At 44.4% G+C, this 21,864-nt stretch overlaps 1 protein-coding gene across 1 annotated transcript in view; it reads right to left on the bottom strand.

Moving 5' to 3' along the window:
• The window catches only part of LOC146799006 (sphingolipid delta(4)-desaturase/C4-monooxygenase DES2-like), an 80,536-nt gene that overhangs the window by 12,701 nt on the left and 45,971 nt on the right, over positions 1 to 21,864 (bottom strand). The window contains exon 2 of the mRNA XM_085626367.1: positions 20,242 to 20,984. Within this exon, the coding sequence (XP_085482493.1) occupies positions 20,242 to 20,984 (743 nt within the window). The remainder of the gene's footprint in view (positions 1 to 20,241; positions 20,985 to 21,864) is intronic.

Here is a 21,864-nt window from a genome sequence, read left to right as displayed (position 1 = left end):
TAGCGCAGTCCTGGGGAGCATTGCATCCTCCTACTGTGGGAAACTGTGGGAAACTGGAAGAAAGATCTGGATTGGTGATGACCCCCCCTTCCCCCTAGATCTTCCATGTTATATGTTGTACTGACTGATTTTGCTTATTGGCTCTGTGATGCCTGATTTATTACTTCCTCTGTATCGAAATCAACAAACTAATGTATGTTAATAAAAAAAAGTTTTATAAAAAAAAAATGCATTTTACTCGTTGGGCGTTTTGACTTTTAGTTTGTGCATCTTCTATAATTATTGCCATTGTGGTCGATGAAAACCATTATTATAAGTACCATTGTTACAGGTACATTTTTTTAGATACCCCACTAAAGGAGCAGTGGGGGTCATTTGCAGCAATAGTTCACAAATGGATACTGTAGATTTATATGTATTTGCATACAAGTTTGGTAATGCACTACATGACTCCGATCAGTTATTTCACATCACCAGTATAGGAGAAAAATACTAGTTCATGTCAAAGGTGGAACTTGGAGTCCAATAGCACCCTCTGCAAAGAACGGATTTCAGATGAAAACAGAACCAGTATTCTTCCGTCATAATAGCGGATCAAAGAATAGAATTTTATTGCACAATTAATTCAAGTCATTGCAATCGCAAATACTGAGATACATAATAAAGTGCATAAGCTACAATTTGAAAAATGTAGGCATTTACATTAAAAAGGATGAAAACTGATAATGGTGGAACGAGCTTTATGGTTCTATGGATTTTTCGGAGGCCAGAATGTCCTTTGAGGCCATCCGAAATTTTAAAAAAGTGTGCCGACAACTGTGCTGAATCACCCTTCAAACATTCCACCAGGGCGCCCTGACATGTCCGAATGTTTATAATGCGCCAGATGGGTAAAAGACAATAAGTTCTTAATGGGCGCAGTGTCTCGCAGATACATAATATGCGAGTTAACGTTTCTTCTTCTCCCCTACAAGCGCGGCACTGCGTGGCTGACATTTCTTTGGAACCTTGCCTATACTTGTATGCCAATAGAGGGATCGGGCCGAATCGTAGCCTCATTAGTTGGCACTTCATTATTGGCTTTATGGGGGACGACAGCTAGTGTGGTAAGCCTCTGCTGTTGAATAGCTTTAAAGCCCAGCTTCCATGCTTGAGTTTTTTTTAAGCTTGTTGCATCATTGGCCTCTGACATTTTTACCTGTTTTAATAAAGGTTTTGCTGCTGCCGGTATGGGGCGGCCCATATTTCACAGGCTTCCAGTGTAGCTGATCGGTGTGGAGTAAACTTGAAAGCAAGTATGAAGAGTTACCTTTTTAGAGGTTTTCTGAACATTTTGTGATTAGGTTCAGCTTTCAGGGCAAGACTGAATTGATTTCATAGTCTTGGTGTTGGCACACCCAGGTCTGCCACCGTACTTCATTCTTTTCAAGACTCCGTCACATGGGTGGAGGCAAGCAGAGATTTCTGGCTGAGGCTTAGGGAGGTGTTCTCCGTAGCTACATTGGGCCATACGACCGAAATTGCACTGCTAATAGAGGAACACTCACCAGACATACTTTTTCTTACAGAAACCTGGCTATCCCCTGAGGCCGATCCCGCGGTCATAGCAGCCATCCCACCAGGCTTTCGAATCTTCCGCCAAGACCGCCCCAAAGGGAGAGGAGGAGGTGTGGCGATGATCTATAAAGAACAACTTCACGGCCGAGTAGTTCCAGAAATCATTACAGACTGTGAGAGTCTTGCCTTCAACATCGAATTAACACCCAATAGTTGCCTTTCCGGTACTCTTATCTATCGCCCTCCCGGCCCCTCGAAGCAGTTCCATGTCAGCTTACCATCTAGCGTGGCTGAACGTCTTACTACCACCACTAACTATATCCTGTTGGGTGACTTCAATTTTCATTTTGAGTCATCCTCAGACCACGTAGCACTGACTTTAGCAGAGGACCTAGCAGCTCTGCAACTCTCCCAACGGGTCCCCTCTGCCACCCACGTGAAAGGCCACCTGCTGGATCCAGTCTTCAGTAATTGCCCTGGCCTTTTAACCAGTCCACCAATTCCCCTGCCTTGGACGGATCATTTTTTGATCCCCATTAACTGGACTGTGTTCAAAAACCCTGAGCCACCACCCACCACGAGATTTATGAGAGCCTGGTCCCGCCTAGCGGCTGACAAGTGGTCCAGCAAACTTGCTGAGAATCCACCTAGGACATATGCCAATCCCGACCTTGCCCACCAGGCCTACAGCAACTGGATCACTCAATCCCTCGACGTTCTACCTAAAAAGAAAATCACGCTCAAACGCTCTCACAAATCCGCCCCGTGGTATTCAGAGACTCTTTCGAGACAAGAAACGACTCTGCAGGCAATCGGAGAGACGTTGGCGCTCTGATTACTCCACAGACAATAAAACTCTCTATCGAGAAACCATCAGCGAATATAAAACGATGATAAAAGCAGCACAAGCCTCATATTTCTCCGCGAAAATTTTACTTGCCAAATCTAAGCCCAAGGAAATCTTCCAGATCATCAACACCCTCACTAAACAATCCCCTTGCTTGCAGGCGGATATGTCCACTACCCATTGCGACGATATTGCAGAGTTTTTCCACCAGAAAATAAGCTCTATCAACTCTTCCTTTCCCCCGAGAAACCCTAACCCCTCTACCCCCTTTCCTGATCCCGCTACCCCCTCATCCACTTATCAGTTACCTTCGCTTACTCACTTCCCCCCTCTGGATCTCGCCACTCGATTCCCTGGCACGGAAAGTACAATCCGGATCCCCAGAAGACCCAGCTCCACCAGACATAATATTGGCAGCCTCGCAGGTCACCCTACCCATTATTAAGCAGGTCTTAAATGCCTCCATCTCTTCCGGTACGGTTCCTACCGCATGGAAACAGGCGATGGTTAGAGCCTTATTGAAAAAGCCTACCTTGGACTCCACTAATCTGAGCAAATACCGTCCCATCTCCCTGCTCCCATGGGCAGGTAAGATCCTGGAGAAATATATTAATTCACAATTAATCCATTTCCTGGAAGATAACCACCTACTGGACCCCACCCAGACGGGCTTCAGACCAAAACATGGGACCGAGACCGCCCTTCTCATGGTTACAGAGGAAGCCAGAAAAATCCTTGATCAAGGAGGATCAGTGGCAGTGATCCTCCTTTATCTCAGCGCGGCCTTTGATACGGTCAGCCATGTCACTCTGCTGGAACGCTTATCCCAAGCCGGGATTAAGGATAAAGCTTGGTCGTGGTTCCAATCCTTTCTAGGGAATAGGTTTTTTCGCGTGTTTGAAGGCGAATCGGTGTCCACCAGGAGACCTTTGAATTGCGGAGTTCCCCAGGGCTCTTCTCTGAGTCCCGCCCTCTTTAATCTGTACATGAGGCCACTGGCTGATGTCGTCCGCCCATTTGGAATAAAGATCATTTCCTATGCGGACGATACGCAGCTGGTGGTCTCTATGACGCAGGCTGCTAATCCATCTGCTCGTGGCGGGCTCAGAGAGTGCTTGGAGGCAGTAAAGACCTGGATGTCCCTGTCTTGCTTAAAACTGAATGGGGACAAAACCGAGCTCATGCTCCTAGGTCCCTCAGATCTCAGCCTCCCCACCTCCCTGTGGCCGCCTAGTCTGGGATCTCCTCCAACTCCCAAAAATAGTATCAAGAGTCTGGGAGTCTGGCTGCATAGATCGCTGTCTTAATATACAATCCACAAAACTCTCAGCTACCTGTTTTGGCATCATGAGGATGTTAAAGAAAATTCTCCCTCTCCTCCCTCTGGACGCCAAACAAGTGGCCGTACAAGGTCTTATCCAGTCACGCCTTGATTTCAATAACGTACTATATCTTGGTGCCCCTGAAGCCACTCTGAGAAGACTGCAGACAGTCCAGAACTGTACAGCACGCATTCTACTAGACCTTCCCCGCAGACAGTCAGCGAGGCCGGGACTGGTATCCCTCCACTGGTTACCGGTGCGCCAGAGAGTAATGTTTAAAGCTATGTGTATAGCTCATCAGGCCTTCTGGAACGCCGGCCCCAGGATCACTCGGGACCTAATCACCCACTACATGCCCAGAAGAAGCCTACATTCTAGTCAGACCTTCCTTGCAATGGCCCCCAGAATTAAAAGAACCAGATCCGGAGGCAGAACATTCTCCTAAAACGCCGCAAGGGCCTGGAACGCCCTGCCGCTGTCTCTCAGAGCCAACCCCAAGCTAACGGCCTTCCGCAAACAACTGAAAACCTTATTATTTCACTCAGTCTAACCTTCTCTTCTCTCCCTCTCCTGGGCCCACTGGTCGGATTACTGGTACTCTTAGCGCTTGGACGCCTCCGGGCAGCAATTCGCGCTCTACAAATGCAATTCCAATTCCAATTGACCAAGTAAGCTTTCTGAACTATGCACATAACTTTTACTTCTTAGATCTTGTACTGGAAGCATGGGGAGGGCTTTAACTACCCATTTGGTTAGGACTGTGACGTTTCTGGCACATTCTGGCTGCCTAATTCTGCAGTCTTCGTTGGCTGGCAATAAGTATCTTGGGAAGACTATAGTAGATTACATTCCAAGAGTTAAGGGATGCATTGTCGAGGACTCTTGTCACCACAACTCCTTTTGTTTGGAGAAGTAGAAGCTTTCTTTGAAGCAGAGTTGCAGATCCACATCTTTAGTCACAAAGTGGACTGAGGCAGCGAAAAAGTTTATCAAAGATTAGAGGCAGCTTCCTTACAATAAGGGAGGTTGAAGGCCTTGGGGTCAATTAAAAACTAGGTACTAGCTTTGAGCCTCCATTCAAGCTCGGAAAGCTTTCCATTTTGAGAACATGACTCAGGCAAGAGTCTAAGGATTGGCACACCAAAAGCTTCCTGACCTTGTTGCTTTCCTCATTGCCTTGTGAGATGGAGAACACCTGCCCTTTTTTCACAGGTAGGTTGCTTTTACTCTGCAGGTCTTCTGCGGTCTCAGATTCAGTCGTAGCTATAAGCCAGTCTACCAAAACTGCTACGGACGCCTCTGAAGATACTTAAATGTGCGCTACAGGTAATACACAACGCGCTAAGCACAACTTTATAACAATCACACACTATACTCAAATCAGAATTTGAACCTTAAAATAGACCCTAGGGCAATCTTCACCTCAAGGCTATACTTGTCATGCTTTATCAAAGGCCATGAAAATCCCACTAGGAATGTGGTGACGTTTATATTTTATTGATGAATTTCTTATCTACACAATGGAGAAGGAATCCGGCTCATAGCGATCCTGGATGGGAGAACCATTTTGATCTGGCAAAATGGCTGTTTTTATAGAAAGATTTAAGGCAATTGTCCACAGGTTATACCTGGGCATTCACAGAAACTACTGCAAGTTCCCAGTGCTAAAATGGATGTTTGGGCCATGTACTCTAATTTGCCCTCCAGTCAGGCTGCATTCTCCCGTCAAATATCTTCTGCTGTTCCAGATCCACAGCATTTGATGTCTCGGTAAAAAGCTATTTCCCTTGTTTACTCTTTCTATTAAGAGGAAGTGTAGTGTGCTAGTTTGGGTACAATGCAGTGCTGTGTGGTGCTTTAAAGAGCTTCAGATCCAGTTTAAAAATTAGCATCTACTGGATGTGTTGAGACATAGGGGCACTACAATGCCGCACAGGGAGACGAACGAGTGTCTGTGATGCTGTGTAGTGCATTAGTTTCCTACGATGCAATGTGGTGATGTAATGCTCCTAGAGTGCAGTGTTGTGTGTGGGTGAATGTCGGCAGGATGCAGTGCAATAAGGTGCAGTTAGATTTGCACAGCAACTTGTGTACAGATCCGTTGTGCATGCATCAAGCCAACAAAGACCAAACGTTCTTTTTAACCAGTCCCAAGAACAATCTCCAAACAGAAATGCAAAAGACTTTTCGTGCACTCATTTGCATGTGGAGTAGCCCCTTTGGTAGCACAGGTATTTGGAGGGGAAATGAGAAAGTCCTCGTCATAATGACTTAAAAATGAAGTCAACATGTGGCCAAGCGGAAACCATCAGTTCTAAAACACGACAATAAAAATGTAACAGCAAAAGTGCTTGGGAAAAATTGTTTTGCATTTTCAAAGTTGCGTTAAGTTTAATTGCGCTTTTTATGCATTTTCAATTCAATATCGGCTATTTGTGTGTCTGAATAATTGAATGACCTACACAATTTATAAACCTGCCTCAATTACAAACACCCATTACAGGCAATACAATTAAAATCAAAAGCTAAACTACTAATTGCGTTTTGACAGGTACATGCATGGCTTGTAATTTAAGCTTCTTAAAACAGGTACCTTAATTGTAACAGGCTCTTCAAGCATGGAAATTCAGAACAAGTCGGCAGCTGGTTAGAAGTGGCCTCAAGCCAGGCCTGAGCACCGAAGTTAATAGTTCAGCTATTCAGGACTAAAATGGCCGTGTGCACAGGGGATTTAAAAGAGTATGCATAATAAGTGTATATTATCTGTAGGTTTTCTTAGCTAATTTCACTCCATGAAGCATTAATGAAGTACTACAACTTTGATAGCAAAAGCATTTTCTGTTCATTATTTGATCTAATCGGTGTTTAAACATTTTCATTTGTGTCAAAAATACAATTACGCCAGTTTTATTAGTGGAAAGGTAACCTCGCCATTGCTGCAAGGGAAATGCTTCATTGTATGGAAGCTTCGCCACCCTACTCCTTCAAGTCTACTTCAAAAAGAATCATTCCAAAGCACAGGGGCGCAGATGTGTGATCTTGGAAGCATTACTTGTTTGAAGCATTGTCACAGGGGTGACTCAAGAATGCCGCACTTAAAGCCAAACCACATTAGGTCTTGCAAGAGCAAGCGTGGGTTTGCATGCCGATCGACATCCATAGCAAAAGAGACAAAATTGATGGACGGAATGCAGAACAAATCAAAACACTCACCCCTAGGCAAAAGATCTGGGTTAAATCCATCATTCTTTTGCTCACCATGTCACCCCAGTTTAGACCTGGCCATATGCAAATCAGTCTTGACCCTGTGCCTCATGGGAACAGTCCAGCCCAAACTGCCAAGCCAGGTCCTCCCTGGACCGGAAACAAGCATCCTAGGACCGGTTTCGGGGTTTCATCCCTCTTCAGCCAGGATAGCTTGATTCCAGTGGCACAGTGAGCCCAGGACCCACGTCAGGGCATACCTGGCGCACTTAGGGCGAGAAAGCAAGACACGCAATTGATGGACGGAATGCAGAACAAATCAAAACATTCACCCCCAGTCAAGAGATCTGGGTTAAATCCATCATTCTTTTGCTGTCTCGCATCCATAGCCTGACCGCAATCCTGATCTACTATACGTGTAGCACACTTCATTCCAGGCCCACTACACTGCTACGTCACCCAGATCCGACACGTATCCTGTACCACAGCATAAAACAAACAGACCCACCATGCCATACCGGTTTTATAGCTATAGCATTTTATATGACAATGTAACTGACGTGTTGTGGAAAAACAAAATCACTAAAAAGAGTATAACAAAAAAAAGGGCAAGTGTGGGTTTTAAAAGTCTTGGAGGTTGAAGTGAGGTGGAGCGCTATTTAGTGCAGTGCACAAGTAGATCATAAAACAGTATTGTAATTGTATTATAATTGTATTTATATTGAGCATACTACCCCAGACAAGGCATCAAAGCGCTTTATGGCAGGTAGCACACTACTCTGTACACCAGAGTTAGTGGTTAAAACAGTGGTTATTAGATATTGGAACTTTGTTGGTTATTGGGTTAGTCATATACTCTGAGGAATCTAAAGCATTCCTCCAGTTTCTACCGGTGGATTAAGGTAATAGGAGTTGGGTGTAGCTATTGGAGTGAGTTCATGCAAGTGGAAAGAAATAGGAAGTAAATAGGGCAGAGGTTGCAAAATTGTGAGATTGTAAGCAGTGGTTACACAGAAGGAGAAATTGTCATTTATGAGTATGGGATTAGTAAATAGGTTAGAAAAGGTTGGATATTGCAGGAGTGGTTAACCAGGAGAGTTTAGTATTATCAGAATGGCTATGGTTAGTTTACTGAAGCATAGTAGAGTATAGCAGCAGGCATGTTATAGAGTTGGGTACAATTAGAGTCACCAAGGCCATCAGCAGATGGAATGTACAGGTACCCCTCGGGGATCCCGCAGGGGTTTCACAAAACGTACACTACTCTGCTGGTCCCCCACCTCAAAACTTTATATGATTAGTTTCTCTCACACTCCTGCCTCTCCGAGTTGCTCAGGGAAGCCTTGATTGTTTCAATCCCCAAATCAAGGTGTGACCCATCCAACCTCAGTTCATATAGACCCTTAGCGGCGCTCAATGCAGAAAATAAAATACTTGGTAAAATCCTAGCACACCACTCTGGGTTCTGCGAGGCACCAAGTGATGTTGCACCACGAGGCCCTGGTCACTGTAGCTATTAGCCCCATGGGGAATCTGAGGGTGAAGTGGGAAAGGGCAGTAGGCAGGGAATTCACGGACGGAGAATGGGGTAGGGTCCTACGGTCTCAAGATAATAACAGAATACCAGGCTTAAGTACACGCAGTTTAACTATATCCATATGGTCTATATGATGACCCATAGACTCAATGTTACATATGAGGGTGAAGTGAGGAATTGCCTGAGGTGTGCTTACGCAGACAAGGACTTTATGCATATGACCTGGAGTTGTAGCGTCAAAGGTTTATTGGGAAGGGATCCTGGCTAAGATCAAGGACGTATTGGGGAGACAGCTGGAGCCTACTGCAGAGGCATGCTTATTAGGGCTCTTCCCTCAACCCCCTACACGAAAAGTGGGGAATCGATTAATAGATCTTGCCTTGGGCCTAGCTAAAAGACGAATAGCATTGGCGTGGAAATCCACTTCTGGACCACAAGTAGCCATCTAGAACAAGGATGTTATTGGTTAGGCAGGAGCAGAGGGCAGAGCCCTGAGTTGTGAGGAAGCAAGAGGCATCAGGAGACGGCCGATAGCCGATCTCTGGAAGGAGGCACTAGCGACCTGGGAAATCCCAGAACTAGAATGAGAAATGGGGGCGGGGACCGGGAGTGATAGTGAAGGATCTGTATATAGCCATATAGGAGGACAAGACCCTGAAGGAGAGAGACATGCACAGACAACCGTTCAGAGGAGCGTGAGTGCGCAGGCCTAGCGGTGAGACAGACAAGTGGAGGACTGTAGATTAAGGCCTAAAAGCAGGAACAAATCCCCAGATCCACCTCCCAGCCTCCCCCTCCCCGATAGACATACCCTGTAGAGGAAGAGTCACTTCATTATTGCGTATAACATATGCAACCCCAGAAGCGGCTGATCTGCTCCCCCATTGTGCACGCAGTTCCGTTAGTAGTTTCCTTTTTCTAGTTTACCCTTTTTTTTTACTGGTGTAAATGTTCATAATTAAACGCGAGTAACTCAGATGGGGACAATACCTGGACCCGGGTCTGCAGCCAGATATGCCCACGGGGACAAGGCGGGGAAGAAGAAATGGGTAAGGGTCACGGATATAGTAGGCAAATGTGGGCTGGGAGATACCAGTCTCCAGAGTGAAATGTATGCAGACCTGCCTAACTGTCAAATAAGAAAACGTTGTATTATTTCCATGTTATGCTTGTACGATCGTGCTGAAGTTAAAAATGTCAAAAAATATGTTTAAAAAAAAAAGATCCTAGCACACAGGCTAGCGCCAGTGATCCCGTAATTAGTACACAAGGACCAGAATAGTTTTGCAGTGGGTCGAAGACCCTCTCTGAACCTCTGCTGCTTCTTACGGGATCTGGAGCAGGCGGTAGGCTGCTGGCCACAATCCGTCTGTCTGGTAGCGGACTTGGAGAAGGCCTTTGACTCACTAGAGGGGGGCTACCTCTTTGCAGTGTTCTCGAAATTTGGTCTAGGTCCCTGCATGCTTGGGCTCATCATACGCCTACACACGGCACCGCTGGCCCAAGACAAGACTGGCAGGTACATCTCCAAACCTATATAAATAGGCAGAGGAACCCTCCAAGGCTGCCCCCTCTCTTCTCATCTCATCTTCCTGGCCATGGCACTCATGGTGCATAAACAGAGGGAACAGGCAGGGGAGTTGGGAATCCTGCTAGGAGAATGCATGCATACCATCTCACTTTACACTGATGACCTGCTTCTCTATGTGCGGGACATAGCTGAGCTTTTGCCTGCGGTTGAGCATCTGCTTACATCCTTTACCAATATTTCGGATCTGTGTGTTCACTGGATCAAGTCTTGCCTCTTCCCACTGGCCGCGGTGGTGGCCAACCCTGCCATCCGGCTGCGTGAGGAGCTGGTGCAATGGCAGCGTGACACGATCTGCTACCTGGGTATCTAAATCGATGATGCAACAGTGCTGGAGGACAGCAATATACGCTGGGTACTGTCCTCCCTCCGTTTGACGACAGCATTCTGGAAGACCATGCTGCTGTCGGTGGCAGGATGCATTGCTCTGTCCAAAAAGATGGTACTCCCGTGGTCATTATATTATTTTGCCAACATCTCAATATACCTACAGAAATCCCTATTTGTCATGTTCAAGAGCATGCTTGGCGACTATCTGGCATGGCAATCGGGTGGCACTAGTGAAACTAAACATGCCTACAGATAGGGGTGGGCTAAGGGCTCCCAACTTCGAGCACTAGTCCCTCACTGCCCAGCTGCAATGGGTGGTGTAGTGGTTTGCTGAACGCAACCTACAAGACACAGCAACACCGACATCTCCTCCGTGGACTTTGGAGCACCCGCTGTAGCTCTTTTACCCACTTGCCCGAGCACCCTTCAGTCTACTGTCCGTGGCACTGCAGGGTTTTCGCTGTTGCTTAATTTTTACCAATACTTACGTATTGTATGCCCCTATGTTGCCGTTACTTGGCACGCCCCGATGGCACACACGTCATGACGACGGCTATTGCCCCTGGTCACGAAATGGACCTCCATCCCCTATGTGACCTTTTATCCAATGCGGCACTCATCCTGTTTACTGACTTGCAAGACAAAACTGGGCTCCCCCTGGGCAATTCCTCATGTACAACTCGATCATGAATAAGGTGGGAGCAAATTGGGGGACACTGCAGCCTCAGCCAAACACCTTACAGGTGCACCAATATCTACATTTGCTTGGTACAGGGCACCACCTGTCACGTAGTTTACCAAAGCGCTGCGTGAATACACCTGTTTTCTTCCTCCCGATGCTCTGTCACCAGTGGAATAAGGACTTGGGCAAGGAGTGCAGCGATGCGGAGAGGGCTGTTATTCTTGCCTACCACACCACTGGCTCGTGGAATGCGCAGTTCAAGCTAATACAGTTCTATATCTTGCATAGGGCGTATCTCACCCCTGCAAAGATAATCGGTTCTTCCGCCTTGCAGACACTTGCTGTCCCCATTGTCTGGGTAAGGATGCAGATTTCAGACAGGTTATAGTTGTGCCCTCAACTGTCAGATTACTGGGCATCTATTATTGCCTGCCTCTCCCACAGTACCGGAATCGCCTCACTGTGCAGTTGGGTCATGGAATCCCTTGGCCTGTTTAAACCCACAAAGAAAAACAAAGCAGCCCCCAGATTCCTTGACCTAGCACTCCGTTTGGCTAAGAGGGAGGATCACACAATATTGGAAACAGAGAACCAGCTCTCAACCACTTGCATGGGCGGTGGAGATCTGGGCAACTTCAGTTGTGGTCATATGTATGCCTTTTTTAATGTTTCTTCAAACATTCCTGTTTTAAAGGCGTCATTGGTAATATGGCTGACTGGGAAAGATGCCTTTGTTGACCAAAGGATCTGTTTGAAAATGTGTGGAGGGCTGGGGTCATACAGGCAGTTGAGTGGGTTGCTAGCGTTTAGTAGGTTATCAAATTCTGAAGTTGTAATTTCTTGGAAGGCTGATGTAGATAGAAAATTGCATATCTGCTGTGATTGTTTTTGGCTGTGTTACTTGGGTACTAGAGAAGAATCCAGTGTACTGCTTTGTTTACATACTGCTTTGCTAGTTTATTGCAGATGTCTTGTGAAAGTGGGGTGGAACTTGATGATAGTTATGGTATGTTATGGTAATCACAAGGACTAGTCTGCCTTTTTTTTTCCTTTGCAGTTGTGGAATGGATTGATATTCAAGGTAAATAGCATCATACAGTACTGGGGCCCTATGTCTTTTACCAGACAGGTTTTGATAATGAATAGTATGTCTGGTTCAGTATCAGTCATTTGCCCAAAGAGGTTGTATTTAAATTCACTCATTGAACGGGCATTCATAATCACAGTTTAGATGTAGACGTTTTCTTTTGTGGAGGGAGGAATAAGTAGCCGACTTATCTGTGGTCATACCCATTGACCTTTTGTTGGATAGGTTATTATTGGTTAAGATTTCCTCTGTGTGCGTGTGTATGGGAAGGTGAGGTGGTAGGAGTGATGCACTGGGGTTGTGGCACTCCTCTTCCCTATCCTGCTCAAGTAGGTGTATTAGAAATTTGATGGGGGTTTTATGGGAGGGAGAGTAGAAGTCAGATTGCATTTGTGAAATTGGAGTAGGTGTTTTGGTTAGGTGTTAAAAACAAAGTTGTGTTCTGCTATAATGTAATTCTGGTGGTGTGAAGTTTATGTGATTGGTGTTTGTCTTTTCCATTTGTTGAAACTGGAATGGGTAGGAGTAAAGAGGGTTGGGGGACTGCGCGTGTCTGGTTTCAGTGCTCTAAAATCAATGATTGACGAGAGCTGTTGAGAGGTGGGCATAAAAATGGTTGATGAATGGGTTTGTGTAGTGTTGGGTTGTGCTGAGTAATTATGATTGAGAGAGGTGAGGGTAGGAAGGTCTGATCTTTTCTGGTGCCAAGGCTGGTAATCGTGTTAGATTAGGATTGTTGGTGAGTGGTAGTATGTGTGGAATGTCTTGGCGAGTAGGCAATTGTGTGTTGTAGATGAGGGAATATTAGGGATTCAGGTAGTATTTTGTATCAGATCACACTTGTCACCTCCTCTTCAACTCTGCAGGTAAGCCCTAATTTAAACAACTTGAAATGCTATCACATACTTTAGAATCCTTCCCTAAACAGGAAACAAACTAGTGCTAAGCAGGCTCAGGCATAATTTAGCACAGACAAAAAAAATGAAGCAGCCTGAACACACTTAACCCTGGTTTGAGTTTAACTCTTTGGGCCTTTTGTCATTTTACCAAAGTGTTGAAAGGAAGCCCTAATCATGCGCACGCACACAAACGAAAAAAATCAGGAGAGGAGGATTGACCAGCAAAACAGCTACCTGCTTTTACCAACTTTGCTCTGGCCTCACTCTGTGCATTGCTCAGTGCGGACAGGCATTGTGGGGGCACCGGGGGAAAATGGCTATCTTAGTTTCTCTTTCCGAAACTTAAGGAGCTGTGCAAGCTGGGAGGGAAAGAGGTGTGTCAAGTGAGGTTATAATGACAGGCCAGTGGCCCTAGAGTGGTGAATGGGACTTTGGTTCCTATTGTGGCCAGTCCACAAGTTCATACACAAACTGAATCAAGGATTCTACCTTCTCAGTCAAAGAAACAATACACACATTTACACCTAATGGGACCTGTAGTGTATATAAGTGCAATGCTCCAGGGTGTAATTCCATATTAATATTGGTAGACCTGGTTTCTGTGGTTCTCCAGCAATGTATTGCAGCATTAAATTAAATTAACCATATTTGTGCGACTTCTTTGCCCAGCAGATTATAAACCAGGGTTTGCTTTCCAAGCAGTTGTGTCTAATTTGGAGATGGCCATTGTTTACTTGTATCTCTGCTTTGACTGCTTGTCTAGACAAAGATTATGTGAATGGCTAGGTAAGCACATGGTTGTAGTGTGGCCATCACAAAGCATGCATGTGTGTTTTTTCGTGATGATGGAAAGAGTAGCTTTTCTTTAAGCTGAATACACCCTCCCCAAGATCCATCAATGGGTGTGATATAGCACAGTATCAGACCATTTCAAAATAATGCAAGCCGTAGTTTGCAAGAGTGGATGCCTAATCAGATTTGGTGCCAGCTAGGTCTTACATACTTGGTCGTCATTTCAGATTAGATGCAAGCAAACTTTGCCTGTTGTATAATATCAAGCCTACTAGATTAGCGTACTAGGAACTCTCAATACGGAAAAGCATCCTATCAAGGGAAGCCACAGGTCAAACACATCACATTGCTTTCTACACCCGGATGTCACTTGGGTGTAGGTGACCACATAATGATTCACAAAATCAACATACATCCAAACAATGTATAGTCATCCCTATAAAGAGGTGGAGAAATAATTCAAGGCAAATTAAAATATTGCAATTGTTCAATCAATAGTTGGAAGTTTTTTCTACTTTTCTGGCTACAAAGTAGTCTGCAATGTGGTTTCATTCACATTGGTGATTGCCAAAGCGTGGGTGGCTAGAGGGAGAAAAGTGCCTTTTGGTTGACATTTGGTACTGCTATTTTAGTTGTAGGTGCTCCCCCTCTTTGGTAAATTGAGAAGTTTTGCCGCAGGAATAGAGGGGGATGCTACACCACGGACTACCCCATGAGCACTCCAGAGTGCCATAAATGAGGGAGAACCTTATGAATGGTGAAATACATCTCAGCACCCTTACAGAAGGGAATGAGGATTCGATAACCTACTTGACTTGACAGAATAGCGAGAAGTTGGTATGCATAATGCCTTCCTTCAGCTATTTGGAAGAAGTGTCTCGAGTGTCACTGAGAAGGAGCTAGCTACTCCAGACAATTGTATAATATAGGTTTGGCTTTTACAACTAATTAAGTGTCTGCTTATTTGAGAGCAGACATGTGTAACTGGAGTAAGGTTACCAGATAAGACTTTAGGGATGTGAGAAATTGGATTATTAGTTGGGCTGGGTGGAAGTCCACTACAAGTAATGTTGTCACTATTCTTGTTCAGTTCAGTAAAGGTTTCAGTAATTTAAGCCTGAACTTGTACCCTCTTAGCTATGGCCCAGAGCAGAAAGACTTAACTTAAGAAAACATGTAAAGCATTTAGCACCAAAACAGTGAAAAAGTAGAACACAAAATATCCAACTCTGATTTTTTTAGAAGTGAAGATTTTAATAAAGCATTAAGCGCCCGTCTGCAGTTATCTGGTTGCGCTAGACAGAGACCTAGGTGTGATTTAAGGCTGAACACAAAGGAGCAAGGGTTGCATATAGAAACCAGGTTCAACACAATCATAAGTTTTACCTTCTGACAGCCTCTGAAATGGAAGTCAAAATCTTCTGCAGGACAAAGCAGCAGGCCCTGGCCGAGAGGGGCTCCACGAGGACAAATAGCCATGAGATGAGGAACCAGTGAAGCTGTGGATCCTTAGCTGGAAAGTCCGGAGCAGGAGAAATTAAAATTTTGCACTGAAGGAAGGTCAGATACTTTTGTTGCCTTCGCCTAGCATAGATTTCGGACTTGGAAAGATTTGGGGTGTTCGCATTCCTCCAGTGGGGCAAGACTACAAGCTGTAGTTTCATAGGGCTCCACAAGAGTGGATTCCTTCTACATGATATCCCACTAAAATGGATTTGCTGCTGTGGCAAAGCTTTGCGCAGGAACAGCCTGAATCTTTGGCCCAGCGGCAAGGCATCTTCGTCAGATCAACTTGGCAGGATTGCCCTGGTCCTCTAGGAGTCATTGGAGCCGAAAGGTTTCAAAGTCCCAGGTTTCTCAGTATCTTAGGAGAAGTACACTTTGGGTACAGCCAAGGGTTCCAGGACCTCAGGAACAGCATGTGGGGGTCAAGACTCACTCCAGCAGAAGCTGCCAGCAGGGTCCAGGTCGAGTACAGTTGGATCTGGTCATCTGGGCTCTTCAGCAAAAAGGCTTCTTTCAGCTTGTGTCCCTGTAGCTTAACAGTAGGTCAACCAACTGATTGGCATCCACTCCTATGTCGTGGGTATAAGTGGGAGCAGGTCTAGATTTTCAGGTCTCGAGGGATCTGAACAGCAGATGCTCTCTTTCAATTTTCTACAGATCATGTAGTGTTCTGAAGAGGGTGCCCAGGGGTGCTAAATCTATGCTTGACACTAGCCTGTGGGTGGTGGGGCTCTGGCCCCTCTGTAGCCAATAGCAAAGAGTTACTAGGGGTAAGCTTACCCACTTTTTGCAGCCGTTCGTGTGCTCTACTACAAACAATCCCTCAGTACCCATTTCTTACCAAACCCAAGATGGTAAAACCTGTTTTCCCCTTGAGCAGAGCTTGTGTGTCCACCCAGGAGGTGTGGCCAAGGAAATGAAGAACCCATCCACTGTGTTCACTTTATACAAGTTCTAGGTCAGCTCCTCTCACTGAGTTGGTGCCTGCCTGCCTGATTAAAAAAAAAAAAAAAGGGGGCCTGCCCAGGTGCCAGCTAACATTTGCCTGTCAAGGTAGGCCTCCCATTAATCAGGTTCATTGGCACAGTCCAGGTGGTCATCCTAGCAGAGGAACAGAAACACCTACCCTCACCCAAGCCTCTGTCCTGCTCGGACAGCAGTTTTTACATTTCATCAAAGGCGGTATTCAGGTGACAGTTGGCACTCATGTAAATGGGCCTCCAGAGGCTTTAGGGGTGCAAAAAAATTACTTTCTCAAAGTACCTTTTACAAATTGTTTATTACAAATCCGACTTCACCAGCAATTGGGCTTGCAATAAATTAAAAAGGTAATAGAATGAAATTTGTAGCTATTTCCTAGCAGGAGATAACATTGTTAAATGTAATCTTGTATTCTAATGTTTTCCTATGGTACAGCCAACCCTACTACAGTGAATATAACTTTTGGGGCCTTTTCACTGCAAAGACGTTTACATGCCTTACATTTAAATACCATGCAACCCGCCTTATAGGGAATAAGGCCTACTATGTGAGACTTATAAATAGTTAAAACAAAGGTTTAGGCCTGTCGAACGTTATTTTGACAGGTCAAATTTGCCATTTAAAATCTGCACAGCCAGGCTACAATGGTTGGCCTGTAGGCATGTCTGTACTGTCACTGTACTTGGTGACACACTGGGTGCCGTAGTCCCCTCGTGATATTTAGATTACAGGCTCTAGGTACACTTTGTACTATATACTAGGGACTGAAAGGTAAAATAAAATATGCCAATTAGAAGTATAACCAATTTGGACATGTTTTAAGGGTCAGAGCACATGCACTGGCGTCTGTTTAGTAGTGCCAAAACACCAGCAGCATCAGACCAGACAAATGAGGGTGATCATGCAAAAAGATGCATTTTCCTACACAGGTCAAATGTTCCAGTCCTGAACTACAGTTTAACCAAATTCATTCTGGCATTTATAGTCCTGAATAATCAATTAGACAAAAAAATCATTATTAAACTGGGAAAAATTGACGGTAGCATGCATCTCTGATGACATGGAGTAAAATGTCAACCTTACACTCTAGTTCTAATTCTGATCCATTAAAACAAAATTACCTGGTGTGCGAAAGTGGATTATTAGTGGTGGTGGATGGCAGTCCACAACAATTAATGTCACTATTATTATTAGGTCCAGAAAAGGTTTAAGTAATTTAAACCTGAGCTCAAACCCTGGTAGCTATGGCACAGAGCCGACAGGCTTAATGTAAGAAAATGTGTATAGCATTAAGTACCACCAAAACAGTTAAAAGTCAAAAACATAATAAAATACCACTCCAATTTATAACAAAGAATATTTTAATGACCAAAATGGGAATCAGATATGAAATTCTAATCTTTTAAATAAAAATTGCACCAAAAAGCTCAAAGTACCAACCACGAGCAACCAGTCACACTGGATTGAGAAAAGATAAAGTTTGAGGCCGACCACGATGGAGAAGCAAGTTGGATAATATGACCAGATTGGTCCCAGTCAAAGAGTTACCTTTGAACATAGAAACTTATTTTAAAAATGTTGCCATCTGTGGGGCAAGTGAGATCCTAGGCAGGGCTAGATGACAGAGGGTTGCTGAAGTGCAGAGTCCCAATGTGGGCGTCTAATGAAAGAACGATCCAAGCATGTGAAGTCAGTGCACAGGAAGGCCTCATCGGTCCCAGTGAAAGGTTCTATGTTTAGACATATAACTCTTTTTGGAAGCCATATTTTGTTTATTGTGGCAAACAAGCAATCCAATGCCATCTAGCGATTAGATTCGACAGATGCAGCTTTGATGGCAACCCCAGCCTCTCTGTTCCCCAGACAAAGTTGGACAAAACGTTTCCAAGTCCTTGCTCTTGCAGTTTGCGTATGAGAAGTACACTTATCAGCCAAGGGTTCCAGGACATCTGGATCAGCACTTGGGAGTCAGGACTTACTCCAACAGAAGCTACCACCAGGGTCCAGGGTTGTCCAGTTGAAGCTGGTCAGCTGAAATCCTTCAGAAAAGTGGTATTCGTGCAACTTTTGTCCCTCTGTAGCTTAACAGGAGGTCAGCCAAATGAAACTTGGTGTCTACTTCTTAGTCCCAGGTACAAGTCGGAGGAGGTCCAGCCCTTCGGGTTGTCCACACGAGTCTCAACAGCAGGTGCAGTCATTCTTCTGTCTTCCACAGGTCCAGCAGTGTTCTGAAGAAGGTGCCCAGGGGTGCCACATTTATGCTTGGCACTAGATGGTGGGTGAAGGGGACTCCTGGCCCTTCCCTCAACAGTGAAAGAGTTCCCAGGGATAAACTTTACCACTTTTGAGGCAATTTCTGTGTGCCCTACTATAAACAATCCAATAGTGCCCATCTCTACGTAAAACCAAGATGTCAAAACCTTTGTTGCCCTGTACAGAACTCCTGCACTGGAGTTCGTGTGCCCGTCCTAGAGGTGTGGCCTTACCAACCCTCCTCTGTGGGCACTCAAAACCAGTTCTGGACAGCTAGTCTCTCACTGGGATTGGTGTCTGACTAGCTAGGACTATTGTGTGAGCAGGCCCATGTGTGAGCTATGTCTGCCTGTGACAGGGAAGGCACATTTAACAATTACATTCCTGGGGACTGCACAGATGGGCATCTTGTCAGGGGAAGGTCAACTTTCCCCACACCCAAGCTTTGTCTCAGCTCAGGGAGCCAATGCCCGCCTAATCAAGGGGCATTTCAGTTCCCAGGTGATAGTTGAAAGATCAGGCAAATAGGCTTCTAGAGACATTAGGAAGGCTAAAGTTACGTTTTTTTAAAAGTACCTTTGATGTTATATCCATTAGAAATCGGACTTTACCGATGTATTGGATTTGTTGTACATATTTTGAAAAGTCTTAAAAGTAACTTTTTATCTGGTTCCTAAGTGGAGCTCTGTTTGAAGCCAGGGATACCCATTAAACACTAGGGGTGTCCTACTGTGTATGTCCTGACTCTACTAAGCCATGCAACATAAGTATGAACTCAAAGCCTGCATTTTTTCTGCAGACTGATTGATAGATTTACTGTCAGAGTCATGACTCAATGACATCCGTGTAACTTTAAGTGTTAATTCCAAAGCTTGAATGACCAGTATAACTGACGGTATGGGTCTGTGCTCTAAAGCCATAGTCTGATCTCTGTTCCAACAGCAAATCTGAGTAAAAATCTTAATATTCAAAATGCTCCTGAATATATAGTTAACTTAAGTTTTAAAAATATAGTCCAAATTCTATTGAAATCAAGAGAATTACAGGGAACCTTTCACTTAAATCATTTTAGAGTATTGCATTTTTACAGCTCATTCTGTACTCCAGGTGGGAATTCTCCACTTTATACTTTCTATGACACTGTTCCAATTTTGAATATCTGTTAATCCTATGTCAAAATCTCAAACAGATTTCAATCCTTTCAAATGCCCTTGGGAAAAAAATATAGTTAACATGAAGTATTAATAAAAAGCAATATTAAAACCAATTTTAATAAAATATGCACAATTTATATAATTTGAGTATGCATAGCCTTTTTCCTAAGTCTGCAGCAGCTTGGTTTTCACTAATGCTTTTGAGACTTCTTATTGCAATAATTGTTATTCTGGTCTTAGTCTATTTTTTGTAATCCCTCTTAATTGTTTAAAACCTTGTTGTACCTCTAGGTTAGTAATTTGATTTTAGCAATATGCATTTTAGTATAATTTACAAAACATTTAGAAACACATTTCGGATTCTGTTTCAAATCACTTGTATAAAAATGCTGCCTGGATAAGGAACTGCATCCAACATAATGCTGCACAGTAAAAGCAATGTACACTAAACAAATTTGCTTACCCTTTTGGTGAGATCACTGTCAAATACTTTTATACTTACCAATGGCAATTTGCTTCCAGGAATGCTTGGAAAATCATGATGCTCCATATGGTAGCCCACATTAAAGGTGATGCAGTTGAGCACGCCGTAATAAGAATAGGTTTCATATCCTTTTAGGAACATGTAATGCTCTGCTATGAAATGTCCAGAAATTGGATGCAACCCTAAGCCAAGGAATGATCCACAGACCAAGTAAACAATAGGCTTAAAACCCCATAGGTAGCACATTATAAAATCAACAGAGACCTGTACAAGTGCATTGTAGATTTCCATTGTGTTCACAGGCTTAGGATTCACGTAAAGTGGCCTTAGGGCATAAAAGAGTGGCTGAAAGACTAGCCAGATCATTTTGCGGAATGGAGTGCAAAAGAACCAGCCTTCGAAGTCTGTTGGAATGTCCACATCCAAGGTGTCCCCTCCCAAATATCGATGGTGGTCTATGTGGTATTTTTTGAACGAGGCAGAGTACGGCACCCCAATTGGCAGGTTGGCAAACACTGCAAAAAAGCGGTTCCACTTTGCTTGTTTATTTCCAAAGGCAACATTATGGGAAATGTCATGGATTGCTAGTGTCAATGAGTGGTTGACTGAGCCCCCAAAAGTATAGGCCCAAAAAAATATCCATTTCCAGGACATCTCTTTTACCAAGTAACAGGCTAGAAATTGTGTGCAGACCATCCCCACAACAATCCACTTTAGGTGGGGATCAGGTCCCATCAGTGACTTGATTTCTGGATATTTTTCTGAAATGAAGCGAAACAAAAAACATGTCAAGTAGGCTGTCCCAAATACGAACGGTCACCTTATACACAACTGAAATATTTTAAGGAGAGAATATACTGCCAAATAGTGGATGTTCTGGCCATTTATTCCAGTAAGAACAATCTCCACTAGTCATACAGGATAGGAACAACAATTTTTCTCTACTATGAAGTGACAAACCTGTATGGCCACATATAATAACAAGCATTTGCAATGCAATCAGTCTCACCTTTGGGAACTTAAAAGTATTTATCCATGCAACATATTATCCTGGGTGCTCCAACACCTACTGTTCTTTAACAGTGAGGCGTTGACACTATTAGGCACATTATAGCACTGCTTTGAAAAGTACTTGTCATTAAATAATTATGGTCATATGTCTGTGCAATGTCCAATATAAAAATAGAATGATCTGCATTCCTATCATCTGGTGATGCACTTCAGGAACTAGCACAAAGGAGTGAGGACATTCTGACAAGTGCTCAATCTAGACACTGCTAACTGTTCTGGTACTTAGTGTAATGCGCAACACCTACTGTTTTAGATCCTACGCATAGTTTAGTAGGACATTGACACAGATGCCCTCTTTCAAACGTGTTTGCGTAGTAAGGGAGCACAGGGCATTTGCGGTTGTGAGGATGTGTATAATTGCTCAGTCAGTCTAAAAGCAATCTGACCGTTTGCATCTGCAAACAAGAGGTCTGCTTTTGTTGCTCATGTATATAACCCCTTGGCTGCGGCAGGAATTCCGCCGCAGCGCTGGGGGGGGTTTGGGGGCAGCGCGGTGGCGCTGTGCTCATGACGGAGCCACTCCGTCATGAGTCACGGTTGAGCTGTGCTCATGACGGAGTGGTTCCGTCA

Source organism: Triturus cristatus, chromosome 9 (assembly GCF_964204655.1).
Source record: "Triturus cristatus chromosome 9, aTriCri1.1, whole genome shotgun sequence".
NCBI classification, from domain to species: Eukaryota; Metazoa; Chordata; class Amphibia; order Caudata; family Salamandridae; genus Triturus; species Triturus cristatus.
Note: the sequence above shows the minus strand (reverse complement) of the source record. Positions and strands in the feature narration are given on the sequence as shown.